We start from the raw sequence: 23480 nt of genomic DNA, 5'->3' as shown, positions 1-23480 counted from the left end.
TCTATGTCAATTGGCATCACAAACCTTATTAAGAAAATGTTCTGCATCCTACTTCGGTGAGTGGCATCTGGGGTCTTAAAAGCTTGCAAGCGGCCATCTAAGATGCATCAATTGGTCCCAGCCACTTGGAGTAAAGGAGAACGAAGAACACCAAAGACTCAAGGCAAGTATTGGCCCAAGAGACAGAATGGGCCACATAAACCAGAGACTTCATTAGTCTGAGACCAGAAGAAGTAGATGGTGCCCGGCTACCACCAATGAACATCGTGACAGGGAACACAACAGAGGGTCCCTGATGGAGCAGTAGAACGATGGGATGCAGAACTCAAATACTAGTAAGAAGACCAGACCTAATGGTCTGACTAAGACTGGAGGCGCCTCAGAAAGCATGGCCCCTGGTCTCTCCATCACCCCAGAACTAAAACAATTTCTGAGGCCAACTCTTCAGACAGGGATTGGACTGGACTGTGGGACTCATGAAGAATGTGCCTCTTAGACAAGTAGGTATAAGAGACCAAAGGGGCGGCTTCTGTCCAGAGGTGAGAGGGGAAGGCAGAGAGAGTTAGAAGCTGGTTGAATGTTCATGGGGAATCAGGGGCGGAGGGGAGGAGTGTGCTGTCGCAGAATGGGGTGAGCGGTTGGGGTCTCATAACAATGTATGTTAAAAAAAAAAAAAATTCTGTATGGGAGACTAACTTGAAATGTAAACTTCATTTAATTACATCAATAAAAAAATTTTAAAAAATCAACCATTGAACACCCTATAGAACACAGTTCTAGTCTGACACTCATGAGGTTGCCGTGAGTCAGAGCTGACTCGACAGTAACTGGTTTTTTATGTGGCTAGTGGCTACTGTATTGAGCAGAACAAAACTAGGATATTATATTCAGACTTTTTAGATTATAAGTGACAGAAACCAGTGTATCAGCATGAAAATATTTATCTTTGCTTATGGGAAAGATCAGGTTAAAATTTATAGACACACTATATTACAACTATATTAAATTATGCATAAGAAAAAAAGAGTAGAGGAAGTACACCAAATGGTCGCAATGGTTATGTCCAAGTTGTGGGATTTTGGATGCTTTTTCTTTTCTTCTCAATACTTTTCATCATTTTGCAAATGTCCTGCCACTTTTCTAAATGTCCTATAGCCTTTCATCATCAAAAAAGTGAAAGTTATGTTCTAAAAACACATTTAAAATCTTGCTTTCTCAGCATGCCAGTGTGAAGGAAAAGATAACCGAATTCCATTACTGAAGGAAGTTTTTGAGGCCTTTCCTAACACTCCTGTTAACATCGATATCAAAGTTAACAACAGTATGCTGATTAAGAAGGTACTTAAGGCATTGCCTCCTCTGGGTGTGTTGCATCAGTTTTCACAAACTAAATAGGGCTAGACTAGGTGACTGCATAGATTGTCAGTGCTGAAGGAAATGAGATACTGGAGGGATCAGCATTGTTTTAAATAATGCCCTGGTGGAAAAGATCACTGTACTGTAGGAGAGCCCGTTTTCTGAGACAATTGTCATGTCTCGGTCATGGAGAAAAGTGAACTCCTGTGAACCAATCATGCTGCTATTTATATAGTTAACTTCTTGTTTAACTTGTTTCATTTGTAGTTGGTTTATGTCAAATTCCAAAATAGTTGCATACTATTTAATAAATTGTATAATGGTACAATGTAAATAATTTCTTATATTTTATAAAGTAGTCTGAATTAACATAGAGGTTCTTCCAAAATTTTATACTATCCACTGGCAGATAGTCAGTTGTAATCCGTTTTTAAAGTGAAATAATGTAAATGGGTTAACGAACAGACACATGCATAAAATCTTGAATTTTCACTCGCAGGTTTCAGAATTGGTGAAGCAGTACGAACGAGAACACATAACAGTGTGGGGTAATGCCAGTTACAAAATTGTAGAAAAGTGCTATAAAGAGGTAAGTTTAAAAAAAAACACACAGAATGAGCTATCTTTGTCATTGTTGAGTATCTATAAGTGATAGGTTATTATAGTAATACTTTTTTTTTTTTTAATTTCATAGCCTTGATACAAAGACAGATGGTACTGGGTGGAAGTAACTAGACAGGAATTTACTAATAGAGATAATGGATTTGAACTTTGCAGTTTTAGTTCAGTGTAATTGGATTGGTTCACAGAATTATTATTTTCACATACCAATATTTATTAGTTGTTTACCAACATCTTATTATTACATTATAAAACAAAATATGATTTCTGTCTTTTAATTTTTATTCCTTGTTAGGTAATTGAAATTTTTTGTGTAAGTTTGAATTAAGGAAGTGTGTTTTATCTCTCAACTCTATAGCCCAAGCTTCTCTTTTCCCTGTTCCCCAAATACCAAACCAAAAACCTGTTGCCATTGACTCGATTCCGACTCATAGAGACCCTATAGACAGAGTAGAACTGCCCCATAGGGTTTCCAAGGAGCAGCTGGTGTATTCAAACTGCTGATCTTTTGGATAGCAGCTGAGCTCTTAGCCACTGAGCCACCATGGCTCCAAATGGGCTTAATCAAATTAAATCAGGATCATGATAATCAGGTGGGATAAAAAAGCAGGGCTATCCCACCTGAAAATTTTCTAGTTAAAGAAAATATGTCTATAAGAAATTAATTCGTAAGGTCCCAGTTAGAATGGATAAAAAATGTAGAACAAAATTCAAATTAAAAAAAAAAAGATGACCACCAGACTTAACTGGTCTGAAAGAGACTGGAGGAACTCCTAAAACTATTGCCCTAAGACAACCTTCTAACTTGAAACTGAAGACACTCCTGGAGGCCACCTTTCAGCCAATTAATAGATGGGCCTGTAAAATTAACAATAACACCTATGAAGAATGCTCCTTACAACAATCAACTTACGATACCAGAAGGGCAACATTTGTTCAAAACCAAAGATGAGAAGGCAGGGAGGGACAGGGAAATCTGATGAATGGAAATAGGGAACCCCGGGAAGAAATGGGGAGAGTGCTGACACATTGTGGGGATTGCAGACAATGTCACAGAATAATTTCTGTATGAATTATTAAGTATATGCTATGTAAACTTTCACCTAAAGCACAATAAAATATTTTAAAAAAATTAATTTGGGGAAAATGCAGAACAGAATTTCAAGGTTTCATGGACTGCAGACTTTCTGGAACCCTGGAGGCTGGATGACTCCTGAAACTATTGCCCTGAGATAATCTTTAAACCGTAAACCAAAAATATCCCCTGAAGTCTTCTTAAAACCAAACAGTTGTTTAGCTTAACTAGTAAAAAAAATGTCTGCCTTGAGCATTATGCTCTTTTAAGAACTATGTGGGATCAAGTTGACATCAGCAACTCGAAAGATTAGATAGGAACCTTAGGGGGCAGTGAGTTTATGTTAATTGAGGAGGAACAACTTAGAAAAGGAGGGTGAGACTGGTTACACACCTCGAAGAATGTAATCAGTGTCACTAAATTGTACACGTAGAAGCTGTTGAATTGGTGTATGTTTTGCTGTGTATATTCTCAATAACAAGAACAAAATAAATAAAATTAAATTAAAAAAAATTTAATTTGAAATGGTGTGCCAGACCTCCATAAGCAGGTTTAGCTAATATGGTCACCTAAGAGAATTCCAAATTCAGAATGTTAAAAAAATCTTAAGCATTGAAGACTTTCTTTTCAGAATACAAATGAGGGGCCCTGGTGGCACAGTGGTTAAGAGCTCGGCTGCTAACCAAAAGATTGGCAGTTCTAATCCACCAGTCACTCCACCTGCCCCTATGGGGCAGTTCTACTCTGTATTACAGGGTTGCTATGAATTGGAATTGACTCAATGGCAACAGGTTTGTTTTTGGGTTCCTTCCTAGCAAAGAAGGCAAAAACAGATTCAAGATCAGCACCATTTTAACTCAGAGAACACTGAAGTCCTCATTAAGGCAAATAAGTTTTATTTACATGTAGCAGACTCTGTGAGAACCCAAGGTAGCTTCTGTAAAAGCTCTTAATTCCTTTTAAGAGATCTGGGGTTTCTGTTTGGAGTAATGAAAATATCCTCTAATTATATAGTGGTGAAGATTGCACAATATTGTTAAGTGTACTAAAAGCCACTGAATTGTACACTTTAAAATGGTTTAAATGGTGAATTTTATGTTATGTAAATATTAACTCAATTAAAAACAAAACAAAACTACCCTCCCCCACCCCCGATGATGAAAACTGAATAAGGTCTGTAGTGTAATTAACAGTAATATATCTAATGTCAAGTCCTGGTTTTGATACTGTATTGCCGTTACATCAGAAGTCATCATTCAGGGAAGCTGGGTGAAGGATTTTAGGATCTACTATTTTTGTAACTTCCTGTAAGCCAATAATTATTTCAGAATAAAAGATTCCCTTTTGGCTCAGAATCACAGAACTTCTCCCTTGCTCACACAGTTTCCCAGAATCTTCTGGCTTTCTGTCATTTTAAAATTTGAAAACTCCAAAATTTTTAGCAGTTATTTTCAAACATCACAGTAAGAATGTCTGTACAATGTGCCAGTCATATTATCAGCATGCTATATAATTAAGTCGTGCATCTTTTATAATTATTAAAGTATGATTTATAAGAACTTTACATTAGCCTTTTAATTCTAGATGTTAGAAATTAAGAACAAAAAATAAAAGGAAGAATGGCATACAGTGGTCATGGGAAAATATGTATCAATTACTCTCATTTAATGATTTTTTAATTCATTCAGTACCTCTGCAGTGGTTCTTACACTTGGCTGTACATTGGAATTAACTGAACAATTTCAAAAAACAGTAATGCCTAGGTCTCATCCCAGGCATTAGTATTTTTTGAAATTGTTCAGTTAATTCCAGTTAACTGAACATTGCCTGGGGTCTCATCCCCGGCATTCTGATTTAATAGAATACAGGGTATGGTCTGTTGTTAAACACTTGCCAGCATACCATTCCCTTTATCCCCCCACCTCCAGCCTTGAATGGCTCTCCAAAAGTACCAATTATTGTTTTTAGTGCTCTGGTTCCAGAGTTGCATAAGTTTTGAGTGATCAACCCCTAACCGTGTTTTCCCCATAAGTTGTTAGTAGTGTGATTTTGCAAAACTCCGGGTTTTTCAGGGACTTGTATATGGTGTTAGAGCTGAAACACCTGTATATAAATAAGCAGAAAACATTACAGAGCAGCATGCAAACACAAGGGATAAAATAAATCCTCTAACTTACTCTTTTTTTTTTTTTTTAAATAAAGAAGCAGGTAATTTAGAGCTAATTATTTAAAATATATTACTTTTTTTTTTGCATGATTTTTCAATATATTTTATATAGAAAAATTCTATTTTACTATACTTTTCGTTTTAAAAAATATAGGAAGCTTGCATTCTAAAGATTTTGGGATCTTGAATACGTTTTCCGTTAAAAACTTAAAATGGTGGTTAGATTCTTGGACTAGCTTACAAAATCCTATTTATATATGATCCATAATGTAGCTGAAAGATGACTCACTTGCAACAGTATTGATATATATCTCTATATACAGACAGAGTTATATACTTTTTAAACAGAAATAAGTTATTGAATGTTTCATACCTTCATCTCTTTATCTTGTTCCATTAGATTTCGGTATGTTTAGTCTCTAGTGATAAGTGCTGTCACCAGTGGTCAGAAGTGGTGTCGTAAGAGCCAAATATATCTACAAAATGCATCTGGATTGGCAAAGATTTTTTTTTAATGTTAATACTTAATGCTGACAAAGATTTATTCTATTCTCATACATAGCTCATGGGGAAATGAATTGGGGCAGTTTTCTGGAAAGCAATTTCATAATATATATAAAAGCTTTTTAAATGCCCATGCGCTCTAGCCCATAATTTAATTTCTAGATTTTTATTTTTTATCTCATCAGCTATTAAAAGCTATAGTACCAAGACCTTTGTTGTCTGTAGTTGAAGGAGCTTCAATAGTTACTAAGTCCTGATGCTGCAGTGTTTGTATTCTGGAAAAGTGAATCACCTGAGCAAGTTAAAGCACCCTCTAAAGAAAGGCCTATCACTGTGATGTGTTGGGAGCCAAATTATTTAATTATTTAATGTAAAGCCCATGAAAGCCACTGGAGTTGATGAAAGAGATGAGACCACAGATGAAGTACAATAGTACAAGTAAATGATATGGCAGAAGCTGCAGGTTTGTTGAATCCTATGGAGAAGCTTACTGTACTTACAAATATAATGACTCAAAATTGTCCACATAGCTATAGCTGAACTTAATAGTTGTTTTGGATCTAAAAGCCCAGATCTAAAAGTCTCACAGAAGAAGCATGTATAGTTGTTCCTGTACTTGCTTTATTGTATTGTATTTCTTCTTGTTGTCAAGTGCCACGAGTCAGTTCTGACTCATAGCGACCCCTACATACAAGAGAATGAAATATTGCCCAGTCCTGCACCATCCTCACGATCGTTGTTCTGCTTGAGTCCATTGTTGCAGCCACTGTGTCAGTCCATTTTGGTGAGGGTCTTCTTCTTTTTCACTGACCCTCTACTACACCAAGCATGATGTCCTTCTCCAAGGAGTGGTCCCTCCTGATAACATGTCCAAAGTACGTGAGACAAAGTCTCACCATCCTTACTTCTAAGGAGCATTCTGGCTGTACTTCCTCCAAGACATTCTTCTGGTAGTCCATGGTATATTCAGTATTCTTCACCAACACCATAATTCAAAGGCATCAATTCTTCTTCAGTCTTCCTTATTCATTGTCCAGCTTTCACATGCATATGAGGTGATTGAAAACACCATGGCTTGGGTCAGGCACACCTTAGTCCTTAAAGTGACATCTTTACTTTTGAACACTTTAAAGAGGTCTTTTGCAGCAGATTTGCCCAATGCAATGCGTCATTTGATTTCTTGACTACTGCTTCCATGGGCATTGATTCTGGATTCAAGTAAAATGGAATCCTTGACAACTTTAGTGTTTTCTCCGTTTATCATGATGTTGCTTATTGGTCTAGTTGTGAGGATTTTTGTTTTCTTTATGTTGAGGTATAATCCATACTGAAGGCTCTGGTCTTCGATCTTCATCAGTAAGTGCTTCACGTCCTCTTCACTTCCAGCAAGCAAGGTTGTCATCTGCATATGGCAGGTTGTTAATGAGTCCTCCTCCAATACTGATGCCCTGTTCTTCATATAGTCCAGTTTCTGAGATTATTTGCTCAACATACAGATTGAATAAATATGGTGAAAGTATACAACCTTGACACACACTTTTCCTTACTTTAAACCATGCAGTGTCCCTTTGTTCTGTTTGAACAAGTGCCTCTTGCTCTAAGTACAGATTCCTCATGAGCATAATTAAGTGTTCTGGAATTCCCATTCTTTGCAATGTTATCCATAATTTCTTCTGATCCACACAGTTGAATGCCTGTGCATAGTCAGTAATACACAGGTAACATCTTTCTGGTATTCTCTGCTTTCAGCCAGGATCCATCTGACATCAGCAATGATATCCCTTGTTCCACGTCCTCTTCTGAATCTGGCTTGAATTTCTGGCAGTTCCCTGTTGATGCACTGCTGCAACCGCTTTTGAATGATCTTCAGCAAAATTCTACTTGTGTGTGATATTAATGACTTTGTCCAATATTTCTGCATTCTATTGGATCACCTTACTTTGGAATGGGTACAAATATGGATCTCTTCCAATTGGTTGGTCAGGTAGCTATCTTCCAAATTTCTTGGCATAGAGAAACAAGCACATCCAGTGCTGCATCTGTTTGTTACAATGTCTCAATTGGTATTCCGTCAATTCCTGGAGCCTTATTTTTCACCTCAGTGCAACTTGGACTTCTTCCTACAGTACCATCGGTTCTTGATTATATGCTACCTCCTGAAATGTTTAAACGTCGACCAGTTGTTTTTGGTACAGTTACTCTGTATATTCCTTCCATCTTCTTTTGAGGCTTCCTGGGTCGTTTAGTATTTTCTTCATAGGATCCTTCACCGTTGCAACTTGAGGCTTAAATTTTTTCTTCAGTTCTTTCAGTTTGCAATGCCGAGTGTGTTCTTCCCCTTTGGTTTTCTATCTCTAGATCTTTGCACATTTCATTATAATACTTTACTTTGTCTTCTCAAGCCACCCTTTGAAATCTTCTGTTCAGTTCTTTTACTTCATCATTTCTTCCTTTGCTTTAGCTACTCTGTGTTCAAGAGCAAGTTTCAGTGTCTCTTCTGACGTCCATTTTGGTCTTTTCTTTCTTTCCTGTCTTTTTAATGACCTCTTGCTTTCTTCATGTATGATGTCCTTGATTGTACTTCTAAGAGTCCCAAAACTGAGTCCCTTCGAGGGTTCTCTGGTTGCCTCTCCCTGAGGGGAAAACAGCCACTACTTGTGCTGGTCTCTTGAGGAACCATGGTGGTGGAACCCAGCATCCTGAAGGATAAACTCATGGACCTGACTCCATTTGGGAGCTAGCACCATTCAACTGGCTGAACAGTAAGTGCCTGGGTCACTACTTTTGCCTAAAACTGGCCTTGTTTACTTGCTGGGCTTGGTTGAGAATGCAATGCAACTTTCTACTTTTTCATTAAAATTGTATTTTAGGTAGGTATTTGTGAGTTTATGAGTTACCCTAGGAACTTAACCACCATTTGTAAAGTTCTGTCTTTAGAAGAAATATATACCATGGTAAAAGGTAAGCAGATAGCACATGTTCCCCTAGTCCTAGTTTTAGTGGCTATTGATTATTTAGCCTTATGATAGGAGGGCAATGTGATAAGTCAAAAAACAATTCCCTCCTAATCCACTATAACTGCTTAGTTACAGTATTAGCAGGGAGAAGGGAATAGAGAAACTTTAGTTACATCAATTTACACTATAGGACTCTTAAGATAGATCATGACCCGTTTGTCAAGGAGTAGCCTTTTCTAAGCATGGTGTGTTTGTAAATGGATAGTCATAATTTCATAATTCAGGGAGTACTTGTAACAGATGTTGAATATAGACTCAGGAAATTTTGAGGATTATGAATTGATCCTTTTTATTTGAGCAGTTGTAAAGTAACACATAATATTGTTTGTGTTTTGTAGAATTCAGATATTCCTATACTTTTCAGTCTACAACGTGTACTTCTCATTCTTGGACTGTTTTTCACTGGCCTCTTGCCCTTTGTGCCCATTCGAGAACAGTTTTTTGAAATCCCAATGCCTTCTATCATATTGAAGTAAGTAGTTTCCCTGTTTTCATCAATCATCAATTGCAGGAAAACTAAAATAAAGGCTCATTAATATCAATAGCAATGATAAAGAATAGGTTTCTATAGTTATTTCCATGTTCTGTTAGCTGGTCTGTATTAATAAAGCTTTTGATTAATTAAGATGTATTTTGTAAAATGAATAATAAAGGATTATAAGTACTTAATATGGACCCATGACTTTCTGTGCCTGTGTACTGAGAAGTCGGGTAAAAATTGAGCTTAATCGTAGATACTTAATAACTCTTCTATTGAAACATCAAATAGCAATTGCCCTTCAACTTCTCTTTTTTCTTTCTACTTCATTGACAGCTATACCTAGCTGAAATTCCATTAAACTCCAAATGCACCACTAGTATTTTTTTTAATTGTGCTTTAAGTGAAAGTTTACAGTTCAAGTCAGTTTCTCATACAAAAATTTATACACACATTGTTATGCGACCCTAATTGCTCTCCCTACGATATGACAGCACACTTCTCCTTTCCACCCTGGATTGGCAGTGTCCACTTAACCAGTGCCTGTCCCTTTCTGCCTTCTCATCTCACTTCTGGGCAGGAGCTGCCCATTTAGTCTCATGTATCTATTTGAGCTAAGAAGAACCCTCTTCATGAATATCATTTTATGTCCCATAGTCCAGTCTAATCTTTGTCTGAAGAGTTGGCCTTGGGAATGGTTTTAGTTTTGGGCTAACAGAGAGTCCAGTGGCCATGTCTTCTGGGGACCCTCCAGCCTCAGTCAGACCATTAAGTCTGGTCTTTTTACTAGAGTTTGAGTTCTGCACCCCACTTTTCTCCTGCTCCATCAGGGACTCTCTGCTATATTCCCTGTCAGGGTGGTCATTGGTGGTAGCCAGGCACCATCTAGTTCTTCTGGTCTCAGGCTGATGGATTCGCTGGCTTCTGTGGCCCTTTCTGTCTCTTGGGCTAATATTTTCCTTGCGTCTTGGTGTTATTCATTCTCCTTTGCTCTAGGTGGGTTGGGACCAATTCGTGCATCTTAGATGGCCACTCACTAGCTTTTAAGACCCCAGATGCCACTCACCAAAGTGGGATGCAGAACATTTTCTTAATAAACTTTGTTACGCCAGCTGACCTAGATGTCTGCTGAAACCCTGGTCCCCAGACCCCCACCCATGCTACTCTGTCCCTCGAAGGGTTTGGTTGTATTCAGGAGACTTCTTAGCTTTTGGTTCAGTCCAGTTGTACTGACTTCTCCTGTATTGTGTGCTGTCCTTCCTTCACCTAAGATAATTCTTGTCTACTATCTAGTTAGTGAATAGCCCTCTCCCTCCCCACCCTCGTAACCATCAAAGAATGTTTTCTTCTGTGTTTAAACGTTTTCTTGAGTTCTTATAATAGTGGTCTCATACAATATTTATCCTTTTGTGACTAATTTCACTTAGCATAATGCCTTCCAGATTCATCCATGTTATGGAATGTTTCGCAGATTCATTGTTGTTCTTTATCGTTGTGTAGTATTCCATTGTGTGAATATACCAAAATATGTTTATCCATTTGTCCGTTGATGGACACCTAGGTTGTTTCCATCTTTTTGCTTTTGTGAACAGTGCTGCAATGAACATGTGTGTGCACCCCTAGTATTAATTAGGAAGATTAACAACAATTACTACCACTACAACCAAAAACATCTCTGGAGATAGAAGAAACAGGCAGAGATAGTATGTGTAATATACTTCTATATTTACATAAATATATTTACATAATTTTCACTCACTAAATTACTACAAAGATAAAAATATATAAAACACTTAGTATTGCCCAGCAAATAATGAGCAGTAAATAAATGGTAGCTTTTATTGTTTACATTATCTGTATTATCGTTATTATTAAAATAGATATAGCTTATCTCAAAATTCTGCACACTTAGAATGTGATTTCTTGCTATAGCTTTATAATGATAACTGAGCCGTGACAAAGAAATCTGAAGTTCCTGGGGAGCTCATTTAAATGTTATTTCAACTGCATTAAAGTGTTTTTTATTCTAAAAACAAAACTTTAAAAAAATCAAGCTGAACATTAGTACAGCAGTTATTAAAAAATATTGGTTAAAAAGTAAACAATTTGATCAGTACCCTTGTGCTAGCTTCTGCATTTCATGCCTGTTTTCCAATTTGGGTTTCTTAGTAATGATCATGTTTATGTTATCTCTTCCTGTTTATATTTATTAGCAGTCTTTGTAGCCATTTCTCAAACACCTCTTGTCTACAAAGAAACTATTTTTATTCACTAGATTAAAATGATTCCTAAGCATTTATGCCTAAAATATTTAGCTTCCCTCTGGCCTGGAATAGATTATTGTGCTCACTAGATTATCTCCATATGTTCCTTTTAGAAGTGGATATTTTTGAAATACATACACGTGAACAAACGCCATAGAATTAATCTTTTCTGTAAAAAGTGACTATGGACCAGGACACTAAGAGTCTCTGCAAAGATAACTTTTATTCTTTTTACCTTTGGATAGCGATAGCAAAAAATTAGCTTGAGAGTAGTGGAAACAGAGAACCCAGCTGGGTTTTATTTTAATTCATTTTTGTCCTTTTACATACTGAAGTGCAAGGCACTGTTTTTGTTTTTGAACTTGTTCAGTTTTATCACACTGATATGTTCCTGTGTTTCTAATTTGTAATTTTATTTTGCCTCAGATTAAAAGAACCACACACCATGTCAAGATGTCAAAAGTTTCTCATCTGGCTTTCTGATATGTAAGAATTTTGGTTTCTTGATACAGAATTTATTGCTTTAGCTATATTTATTACATACTATTCTTATAATTTAGTGCAAGTTTTCCACATGTAATTTGTAACAAGGACCTGTTGAGGACCTGCTTTGTAAATGGATTTGTGTGATCTATTTAGAACCAGCTTACTAAAATCATAAAAGTTTGGGAGGAATCTTGAGAGTTAATCTCATGAGAACACTGATGTACTTGGGGTTATCTAGCTAGTTTGTAGCAGAGCTGGGCTAAGAACCCATCCCATTCTATTTATTTGCTGTTTCTACTAGCCCACAGTCAAAAACACGGTGGGAAAAAAAGTGTTTTTGGCAAATACAGTATATGTGAAAGCACATATTACTTAATAACACATTTTTCAGAAAAATATTCAGCAGAAAGCAAGAACCACCAGTAAGGGTAAGTGTCTGTTTAAAGAAAATGCTTTAATTTCTGAGACATGTTGAATTTATTTTTAGGTAAGAACCACAGAGTAATTGTGCTGTATTTTGCTTTAAAATGGAACCTTGAATACTTAAATATGTTAATAGTCCTAATTCACAAACAGTCTTGGAAAACTAGTTATATCTTTTCTCTGCACCATAGGGTTTATTCCTTTTTCTTGATTCCTGATTTAATTTCTAATTTTCAAGGATACATTTTTAATTGGATGTTAAATGCACACACTTTTTAGTTTCTAATAAGTTTAAACAGAATGGAAATAATATGTATAACTTTCCAGTTCAATTAGTTCCTGTCTTAAGTGATTTGTATTCCAGAAGTTCACTTGTAAGTCAGTTATTTGAAACGAAAAAATATTATATTCTGATATATAGGATAATGTGATTAATGGACATTACGTTTCTAAGATAGCTCACAAAAGACTAATCCGTTATGTAACTAAACTCTGGTATTATAGAATTTGATCAGAGTTTGCTGCCTTATTTTAACTTGGAAAGTTAGGAACACGTACTTCCCAGCTCTTTCTCACTCTCATTAAGGCTCCGTTGAGCTGCTACAATAAGATTAGGTTTCCTGATGATCTGGTAGGAGCAAGGAATAGAAAGAGGTTCTCTTTGCCCATCAGCAGCCAGCAATGAAAAAAGAGACTGTAGTTAGGATGTGAATATACATCCATGGCAGTCATTATTACTTGAGGCCATTGCTTATATTGCTGAAACACTGGGATTTAAATTCAACTAGGACTTACCAAACTCTAAACTGCCAGTTAGGACTAAGAAGTACCTAAATATGTTCATACTTTTCTTTTCTAGATTACTAATGAGGAAAGCTTTGTTTGACCACCTCACTGCCCGCGGCATTCAGGTAAGTTTCTAGAATGATGCACTTTGGAAACAGCATAGCTCACCAATTTAACACAAATGTAAAGGGCAGGAACTTTTGATTGACTTACTTCGGTCTCTGACTCCAGTAATGCTGCCTTGCTGACTCAAAAATAAGGAGCATGAGCTCAGCCTTACAGTTAATAATAAAGCACTGGCATTTCTGGAGCTACATTCCACCGACAATAGGTGAGAATAGCTGAAGTCAAAGGGCTGAGATCATGCATACTTAAGAAGCAAAGTGGAATTTTTTAAAAGGGTTTAATGATTTCTTAAAAGTGTAGGTTTAAAAGTTTATTTCTAAGTATGCTGCGCTTATAATGGATAAATGCTGTTATAAAAATAACTTTCTGTTTTAACATTTTTCTCACACCTCTAACTTTTAGGTGTATATTTGGGTATTAAATGAAGAACAAGAGTACAAAAGAGCTTTCGATTTGGGAGCAACTGGAGTGATGACAGACTATCCAACAAAGCTTAAGGATTTTTTACTTAATTTTTCAGCATAGAAAGAGAGGTACTCGAAGGCATTAAAAAAAAAAAAAAAAAATGAAAAGACCTAAGAAAAAAATCTTTCACCATCATTTTCCTAAGCCATTTCCAGAATGGTAAAAGATTTAATCAGTTAAGTTTTATTACCTCATTTTTAAGCCTGTCTGAGAATGTAGAAACTATATGTTGTATATTTATTTTAAATAGTATTGCATATTTTAAATTTGTAAATGATTTGTTTAGAAAGATAAATGGTTATGAGCTGTAAGTAGATTATTAATCAAGATTTCTGTATATGATGCAGTATTCTACTATTATAAATAATTCCGAAATCAAAGACTATTGGGTAAATTTGGCATTAGCTGTCACTGGAATAAGATCGACCATTTAGTAAAACAAAATTATTGAAGGCCATTACAACTGTTCTGAGTTGTCTCATTATTTCTAGGTACATCTTACTTAAAGCAAGAAAAACAAAACAAAACAAAAAACAGCACAAGGAGAGCTTGGAAATCAGTGGAGTAGTTATCTGGCAAGTTATACGTTGTTAATAGAAGGCAGGCTCAAAGAAATAACTGAAAGTATATTACTTGATCAGAATAAAGTCTGTAGATAGTAGACCAAGATTGGATTTCTTGGCTGCTGTTGTTAATGGGGATATTCTATTTGAAATCTTTTTCAAGTGTAACAATGCTACCATGTCTTAATAATGGACTTAAAAATGGACTTATCAATTGTAAATTAAGACAAGATCCAAATAGTCATATTTTTATGTCTTTCTAAAGAAATGTAAAATTTCCATTTTTGGCAATGACTGTTTGGGCCTGCATCTAGATTTTAAATAACATCTTGAATCCTAATAATAATCATATTAAGCTGATGAAAGTGTGTATCATTGTTTCTAATACTTATCGTATAAGCCTCCTGCTCCTGATCTTTATGTCTAAATTTATTCTTCTGAGTATTTAGTGGAAATAGAATTTCCCAAAGCATTAGACATCACTTTCTCAACTTTTCTGATGTGACTTCATGTAAATATATTTTTAATCTTTTAAAATAATTTTTATGATTTCAGATTGGGAGTTAAATGTAATCTAGAATAACTAGTGTCTTTTACCTAGATTGTATCTCTCATTTTGAGTTTGACAGCTAAATAGCTATGAAAGATGATCACACTCTGCTATCTGTCCCTAGATGATGTAAATAACATTTGCTTTTTTGTTTAAACTGAAATAAAGTTTTCCAAGAACAAGATAAGGGTTCTTGATTGTTTTTCTTACAGTTGCAACTCCAAATATACTTAGATTTTTACAAAACTTAATAAGGTGATGAATTTATAATATGAATAAGTAAACCTGAGATTTTGCTCTAGCATAAGGGAAGTAAAAGAAAATATGGAAACCCTTTTATGGTAAGGAAGTTGCCTTTTGGCATTTGAACAACTGGCTTTGGCAGGTACTCCATTAAATCAGTCATTTTCATACTATAGTTACAATCGCTAGGAATCATTCTGATCATCTTTGATATAATTCTTGTTATTTCTTTCCAAGTTTTTCTTTGTGATTTAGAGTGGTTCGTATTATAGGTATAGCATATATTTTGTTCCAACCAGTAAAAGATAAGGTACCCAGGATGGTAAAGATGTTTAGAAAGTCTTGTTTAAAAAGTATGATGATTTTATAGTCAAAGTGATTTTAACTCAGTAAAAGTATAGTACCTATAACAAGGCCGTTGATACTCATTATCAGATAACAGCTGGAATAATGCTTTATTGATTAGGGCATTATACTTTAAAGACAATAAATATCTTTTAATCTTGAGATGGATATGACTAGGCATGGTGAATAGCATGATGGGGAAGTGGTCAAAGGTGTGATTAGATCCTTTTGGTGGGATGAGGCTGGTACTAGATTTGACAGACCCAGCTGTAGTCTAGTTCAGCATGCCAATAGTATCCCAAGTACATGGCAATGGACAACAGTTGGCAGGTAATTCAGCAAGCAGTTGGCATTAGGAGTTTTAATATGAGGAGATAATTGGATTATCTCTGTAGGACTAGGGTCTTAGGCAGGTTACCAAGTCAAAACAGGACACACTACAGAAACTAGGACCCAGGCCTGTAAAGAAGCTTATTTAACAGAACTGAAGATCAGCGTGATACACTATATTGATTACAGGGGTAAATTGGTGCTGAGTCCCAGAGCTTCTTAAACCTCTCATTTCTGGCCAGGACTAGTTCTAGAGATTGAGGTGGAGCCCTAGCTGCACATGGGCATCTAGCCACAGCTGTGGATAAAGAGTGGCTGTGGTTGGTTGAGAAAAGTACAGAACATAAAACATAAATCATAGTATGTTCCATTGTGGGAAATTATTAACATAAAACACAATGTGAATGATTCTGCATAGAGTTGTGCTACACAGTGGCCCTGGAAAGGGTCCATTTAAAAAAAAAATTGTCAAGAGAGATCTGTCATAGATAAGAGAGTGCCAACTGAAGGAAGGCTGCATATGCCAGGATATTCTGAACTGAAAGCCATGTGCCTCAAGTAGATGGATAAATGTGAGACATTAAAAGCAAGAGCCAAAATTGCTAGGCAATAATATGACAATCATTTTAGTACTAAAAGGAAAATGTAAATAGTAGTCTGGGACCAGGCACCAAAATAAGGTCAGATCTGAAGCACACAGATCCAAGAGTCAGAGAAGAGATCAAAATACTAGGAGATACCAAGGCAGTTCATAAAGCCACTAGTGATGTTTAGCTTCTCTGCCTCTTTTGTAATGTTTGAAAAGTTGGGTCATACTATTACCTGAAATAAAGATACAAACCCAGACTAACCAGGCCAGAAACCAGGTCAGAAGGCTAAATGGATCCGTAAAGATCTGATTGATATTAGATTGCACAAAAATTAATTTGGCAATAGTGTACAGGGTGGAAGACTTGCAACAATCCAGGCATGAAACAATGAGGCCCCATATAGAAATAGTGGTAGTTTTATTGGGAAATAGTGAATCTATGTATCCCTGTAAGGGAAGAATTAGTAAGAGTTAGTGACTGGATGAGCTTAAAATGAGAAGGGAAAGTAATTTCAAAGCTGCAAGAAAATGGGAGAACTTAGAGAGGGGAACCAGTTTAGTGGTAATAAGAACTATGGGCGTACTTTGAGTTTGAAATGACAAAAAGAAATTTGAGTATCTATGCTTTAGATATGTTAGCCCTTGGATGTAAACCTTGGTTTAGACCTTGGAGAGGTGTGAAGAAATAGGTTTAGGAGTTTTCTGTACTTCGTAGGTATGCATTTGCAAAGCTAGAACTTTAGAGGTGATACTAGTTCCTTCTCAGTATTCTACTTGCAATTTGAATGTAACAGGCCACCAGATGCCTAGGTTGTGAATATCATGGTTCATACCTAGTGAGGCTAATTGAGCATAACAGACTTTCCTTCACATTTATGCCTTTTTCTTTCAAAAATAGAGAACTCTGTTATCAAAAAGAAAATTCTGATTAGTGAGTCAATTAAAGTTAATAGGATTTATTGAGTAAGAAGCTGTTTGAAAACAGGGAGTGTCCAAGCCGAAAGTGTCAAGGGGCTCATTTAAGCAGTGCAAGTATGAAGCTTTTAAAGGCAGGAGATTTCTAGTAGGGAGGTTACAATGATTGGATCTCTAGGTATGTCTTTAATTGAAGGGGAGAGTCTTACAAAGCTAGAAGTCTGAATTCAAAGAGCTGGCTGGAGGGGATGGCTTTCTCTTTCTGTGGGCTCTGAAGGAAGGTCCTTGTCTCTTCAGCTTCTGTTTCCTGGTTCCTTGGAGATCTCCATGTGTCTTGGCATCTATCTTACCCTGTCTCAGCTCTGCTTGTCTGTTTAATCTCTTTTATATCCCAAAAGGGATTGATTCAAGATACACCATACACTAATCCTGCCCTATTAACATAAAAAAGACAGCCTATTCCCAAATGGGATTATAACCACAGACATAGAGGTTAGGATTTACAACACATATTTTGGAAGAACACAATTCAGCCTGTAACAATGAGTCAGATACATTTTTAACTGTCAAGTTGTTTTTGCAGAAAGTTTCTACAGTTAGAACACTGAAAAGTTTTCTATTATTCTGTCAAGGTTTGTACCTGGTACAAAAGACTATTTTGATGTATTTGTTCTTGGAAAGATTTCGAACCTGGCACAAACAGTCATTAATTTTTAGTTAATATTTAGCACTATCAAAACAGGCTTAATTTTTACTCATCATATTGTTTATGAAAAGAATACAAATACCCTAATCTTGTTTGTCCAGTAGATTTTAAATTTAGTTTCTCGAAGCTCTAAGAGAACAGGGCAGGGCCTAGACAGCATCTGCTGGGTAAGTGGGGATGGTTATGCTCAGAGGAGGCTGAGCAGGTGTGACTGTGGGTTATCCATTCCCACTTCCAGAGCTGCTTCACTTTTCTGCTTCATGTAGGAATTCCACATAAAATTTTAATTAAAATAGGACTCTTCTCATTTAAGGCTATACTAACCAAAGAACCAACCCAGATGCTGTTGAATCCATTCCAACTCATGGTGACCACATATGCTTCAGAGTAGAACTGTGCTCAGAGGGTTTAAAAAAAAAGAGGAGTCTTCTAATTTTTTGTCTTTTCTTTTATAATAAATCTTTGATCTAAGACATTTTCCCCCTCCAGGCTTGAATAAAACCTCCCTCCCTCCTTTCTTCCTTCCTTCTCTTCTTTCCTTCCTTCTTCCTTCCCTGTCTTCCTTCCTTCCTAGTTCGCTCTAAGCCTTTTTAATTCAATAAGTTCCTCAACTGTTTATGGTCCTTTCTGGTCAAAAAACTTTTCAAGAAAAGGGGGAGTACAGGGAACAGGCATTAAAAAAAAAAAAAAAAAAAGTACGTTTACAAAAGTAAATGGCCACAAACATGAAAAAAATGTTTAACCTCCCTAGTAATCAAAGACCTAGAAATTAAAATGACATTGAATGATATACCAATTTCCAACTCTCAGATGCACAAGAATGAAAAATGTCCATTGCTGGTAAGAGGCATCGGGAAATAGGCCTTCATGAACCATTGCTGGGTGTGTAAATTGGCAGAACACTTTGAAGAGCAATTTGACAATAACTTTAGATACATATATCCAGTCACTCAGCAGTTCTACAGCTAGGAATAATATACTAAGAAAATAAAAAGACAAGTGCCCAAAGATATATAGACACAGAGTGAAAAACTGGAAACAACCTAAATATGCAACACTAAGGGAACGGTTAAATCTGAAATATTCATATAATGGTATCATTAAAATGTTACTGTTCTGTATTTACTGATATGAGATGTTGGTGAAAAAACTAAGCAATACAATGTATACTGTGTAAACAAAACATATTCATATGTATACATTTTAACAGTTATACCAAAATGTTAATAGTTGTTTTTTTAAAAAATAATTTTATTGTAAAATATATTTAACAAAAATTTGCCATTTTAACCATTTTTAAGGATACAATTCAGTAACATTAATTACATCAACAAGAGGTGATAATTGAAATTAAGAGAGTAAACTCTTGAAGGAAGTGAGTTGGGAAGAAGAGTGAGCAAAGAGCTAAGTCAGAATATGGTTAAAGGAGACAGAAGTAGTCTGAGAAATAAAAGTAGGGAAGTACAATGTTCTCAACACCATGAAAGTAGAGAGTTTAAGAAACAAGGTTGATATCAGCAGTGCCCAAAATAGGAAAAAGAGGTCAAGGAAGGAGGGGCTGGACAGGGTGATTGCGTTTGGTTTAAAAGGAAGTCTCCGTACTATGGTTCATTTATCTATGTAGTCTATGGAACTGATACCCGATTGCAAAGGGATGAAGGACAGAATGGTACTAAATGAGACAAGTAAAAATCAAACACTTATTCAAAGGAGTTAGAGAACCAGGATATTTGAAAGGGCAGGAGTATCAAATGGTTGTTGTAAATGGGGAGGCTTATAAATGTGTGAAAAGGAGAAGGAGCTGGTGGAAAGAACTGGAGATATTGGAGAGAGAGGCCATGTGAGCCAAGATCTCTTTCAAGGTCAAATGGGTTGTAATTTAGTCAACAGATACTGCAGTGACAGGCACCTGGGTTACAGCTATGTGAACCCTGTAGAACAATTTCTGCCTTCCCTAGTGTTTCTGGTCTAGTTAGAAGGTAATCCAAAGCTTAGAGAAGAGGAGCAAAAGGTATCTTTTTGCTCATACTCCACGATAGAAGGGAAAGATCAGGTTAAAAGACTGGGATATTTTACACTTGAAAGAGGATAGAAGAGCTAAAGCGGGGTTGGGTGGTCAAAGTGGGAGAGCTGAAGTTTGTTACGTGTGGGAGGAGTTGGAGATGAGAAGGGTAAACTGAAGAAATCTGAGAGTTGGATAAGGAAGCACTTGAAGTAGCCAACCATGGAGGGGCTAGAATAGAGAGGAAATCTAGTGTGACCACGAATTATCAAAGAAGCTGACATGTACTTCTTAGTTTCCTAGGATACCTACTTGGTGATTTACAGACAGCTGATACCAAACAAGCCCATAGATTGCTAGAGGGGGCAATTTTTTTTTTTTCCCCAATGTTTAAATTCAAATTAAACTTCAAATAACAGTGAGTTTGAAAGTTTGGGCACTGTTGAATTATGGTAATATTTAACATTTATGTAAGTATTTAGATTTGATTCACTTTTACCTACATTCTTATGTTTTCTTTACAACAGCCTGATAGGCTAGCTGATATTATCACACCCCCATTTTTTTAGATGGAACTCAAATTCAAGGAATATACAAGGTCACCTGGCTGGTATGGGGGGTCTTCTTACCCTTCCCACCTACTCTGCTTTTTCTAATTTGTCTTCAATTCACCATTCAATGCCGAGAGAAACATTAAAAACAAGGTAGAAAAGGAGGTTATGATGTGGTCCCATCAAAAGTGAACTTTCCAAATAAAAGCTACAAAAGAGAAAATTCCCAAATGTCAAATGTACTTACTGTTCTCTGACATTGCTTAAAACAGTATTGCTAGCACTTGTGGAGATGGGAATCAAGCGTTGATATTCCCTTCAGCAACTGAAACTGTTGCCCATGTAAAACTGTACCATCACATATTTTGAGAAATTAAGAAATCACAGATAAGAACAAAAAATATTAAACATCTGTGAATCCAACATTCAGAATTGACAGTTGTTAATGTTTTATTATATATGCCTCAGTTTTTTCTAATGAAAGAAATAAAACCTCCTCTTCTACCTGGTTTTTTGACATTTCCCTCAGCACTGAATAGTGAATTGAAGACAAATTAGAAAAAGCAGAGTGGGTACAAAGAGTTAAGAAGACCCAACCACAACAGTTTCTAGCCAAGTGACCTTGTAAATTCCCTGAATTTGAGTTTCATCTAAAAAAAATGGGAATGTGATAAAATCAACTAGCCTACCAAGTTGTTGTAAGGAACACATGAGAACGTAGGTGTGGTGTGATGGATCACTTCTGTGTGGCCTTTCTTGCCATGGTCTTGTAATTGCCAATCACTTGGGTCGGACTGTGCAGACAGGGTAATTGTGGCCCACCAAGGCGATTGGTCAGTTTTGCCATCCTGCTGGGCTTGAAATGAGCCATCCCAGAGGCAGGAAAGAGAGAATCCCACCACCACCAAAGAAGAACAGCCAGGAGAGGAGTATGTCCTTTGGACCTGGGATCCCTGTGCTGAGAAGCTCCTGGAACCAGGAGACAGCGAGAGCTGTAACAATGAAGATGGTGAGAAGTGGTGGCGGAGAAACAGCAGCAGGAGACACCATCAAGAGACTGCGCATTGGACTTCCCGGCCCATGGAGTGAGAAAGCTGAGTGCCTGTGGGCAGGAGGCTTGCTGGCGGAATAGGATGCCTCCAGGCGCTTGGTAGAGCTAGGGTTGCCAATTCACGGAGCTAGAGCTGAGCGCCTTCAGGCCGAGGCTTATTGGCAGAGTGAGGAGCCTCTGGGCTCTTACTGGCAGAGCTAGAAGAGCTTTGTAACACTTGGTGGAGCAAGGCGAGGCCAAGGGTCAGAGAGAGGTGTGTCTGCGGGCACGGTTGGGAAGAGGCTGTCCTGATGGAAGAACTGTATCCTGAGCTTTCCTGAACCTGAATTGTAACCTGTTACTTCCCTAATAAACCCCATAATAGTGAATATGGTCTGTGAGTTCTGTGTGGCCACTGCAATGAATTAACAAATCCAGCAGAGAAGTAGAGAGTGCTGTGCGAGGGACAGCTGGTGTCAGAACTGGAAAAAAAGTTGGAGAGAGGAGGTATGTCTGACATCAGCCTCATAGGACTTAGCCTTGGGCTGTTAATCTTGATTCTCCTTCCTCCTCGTGAATTTAGAAGAGGTCAGACACCACCTCCACACTATTTTTCCATTAGGTAAAGTGAATCAAATCAAATACTTACATAAATATAAGGTATTACATTTAGGGTTATTTAGGCCTTATCCCCAGTCCCATTCTTCTTCCAAGTTGGCCAAGAGGGGAGCCCTAGTAGGTCAGAGAGAGGGAGGAGTGGGAGATTGGTATTTATTCTCTCAGCTTCCTTCCTCAGTTTTAGATCACTTTGGTCCAACGGATTGCTTTGATTAAGGACGCACTTGTTTCAAAATGGCTCTGTCTCCAGGATTCTCTCCTAGTTCCAGTAACAGCTCACAACCCTCCTCCATTCTGGCCTACTGGTAGAAAGATCTCTGCTGTGTACTATCCTTTGGGCATTTTAGTAAGCTTTTGGTTTCCCCATAAAAAACCAAAAAACCAAAAAACCAAACCCGTTGCTGTTGAGGCGATTCCGACTCATAGGGACCCTGTAGGACAGAGTAGAACTGCCCTAGAGGGTTTCCAAGGAGTGCCTGGGTGGATTCAAACTGCTGACCTTTTGGTTAGCAGCCATAGCTTTTAACCAGTACGCCACCAGGGTTTCCAATTTCCCCATAGCTTGGTAAATAATCCCTTCTTGAACAATGCTCATTCCAGTTTGAGTGTGCATCTGTTTCCTGCTTGCTCCATAACTGACTCACCTGAGAAGCTAGCCAAACTGCAGATTTTTACATCTTCTTTTCCCTTTTCTTGTCTTCATTCATTCATTAATTTAATTATTTGTTCAACAAACATTTATGGCATACCCCATGTGCCAGGCAGTGGGCAAGGTGCTATGGGTGCAGTGGTAACAAGACATAGTTCCTGCCTTGGGGAGGAGACAATAAAAAGGAAACAACTTAACTATGGCTAATTATGTTGTGATAGAGGGTTACAGAGGCAGGGGAAAACTTTAGATTCAGTGGTCAGGGAAGGCCTCTCTGAGGAGGTGATTTCATCCTGCAGATAGCACTGGGGAAAGAGTGTTTGAGGCAGAAGAAACTGCAAGTGCAAAGGTGAGAAAGGGCTTGAGATTTTCAAGGAGCAGAAAGGAAACCAGTATGCTTAAAGGGAAGTATACTAGGGATGCAACATAAGGGTAGAGAGCTAGACAGACCAGGGTAAAGAATTTGTACTTTATTCTAAGTGCAATGAGGAGCAATCAAAAGGTTTTAAGCAGGGGAGTGAAATAATATATTTTTGAAGACTATTCTGGCTGCCAAATAGAAGTAGATTGGAGAGGGACAAGATGGAAGCAGAGGCCAGTTAAGTTAGCAATCAACTAGGC

The 23480-nt window shown here is 37.2% G+C and overlaps 1 protein-coding gene across 3 annotated transcripts in view; it reads left to right on the top strand.

Moving 5' to 3' along the window:
- GDPD1 (glycerophosphodiester phosphodiesterase domain containing 1) overlaps positions 1 to 13890 on the top strand; it is a 48272-nt gene extending 34382 nt beyond the window's left edge. For all 3 annotated transcript variants that reach the window (XM_023732711.1, XM_023732712.1, XM_023732713.1), the window contains 6 exons: positions 1220 to 1338; positions 1856 to 1945; positions 9079 to 9212; positions 11909 to 11968; positions 13251 to 13302; positions 13706 to 13890. In XM_023732711.1, the coding sequence (XP_023588479.1) occupies positions 1220 to 1338; positions 1856 to 1945; positions 9079 to 9212; positions 11909 to 11968; positions 13251 to 13302; positions 13706 to 13828 (578 nt within the window). In that variant the 3' untranslated portion in view covers positions 13829 to 13890. The remainder of the gene's footprint in view (positions 1 to 1219; positions 1339 to 1855; positions 1946 to 9078; positions 9213 to 11908; positions 11969 to 13250; positions 13303 to 13705) is intronic.
- Positions 13891 to 23480: the final 9590 nt, after the last annotated feature.

This window comes from Trichechus manatus, unplaced genomic scaffold (genome assembly GCF_000243295.1).
Source record: "Trichechus manatus latirostris isolate Lorelei unplaced genomic scaffold, TriManLat1.0 scaffold00054, whole genome shotgun sequence".
Lineage (NCBI taxonomy): Eukaryota > Metazoa > Chordata > Mammalia > Sirenia > Trichechidae > Trichechus > Trichechus manatus.
Note: the sequence above shows the minus strand (reverse complement) of the source record. Positions and strands in the feature narration are given on the sequence as shown.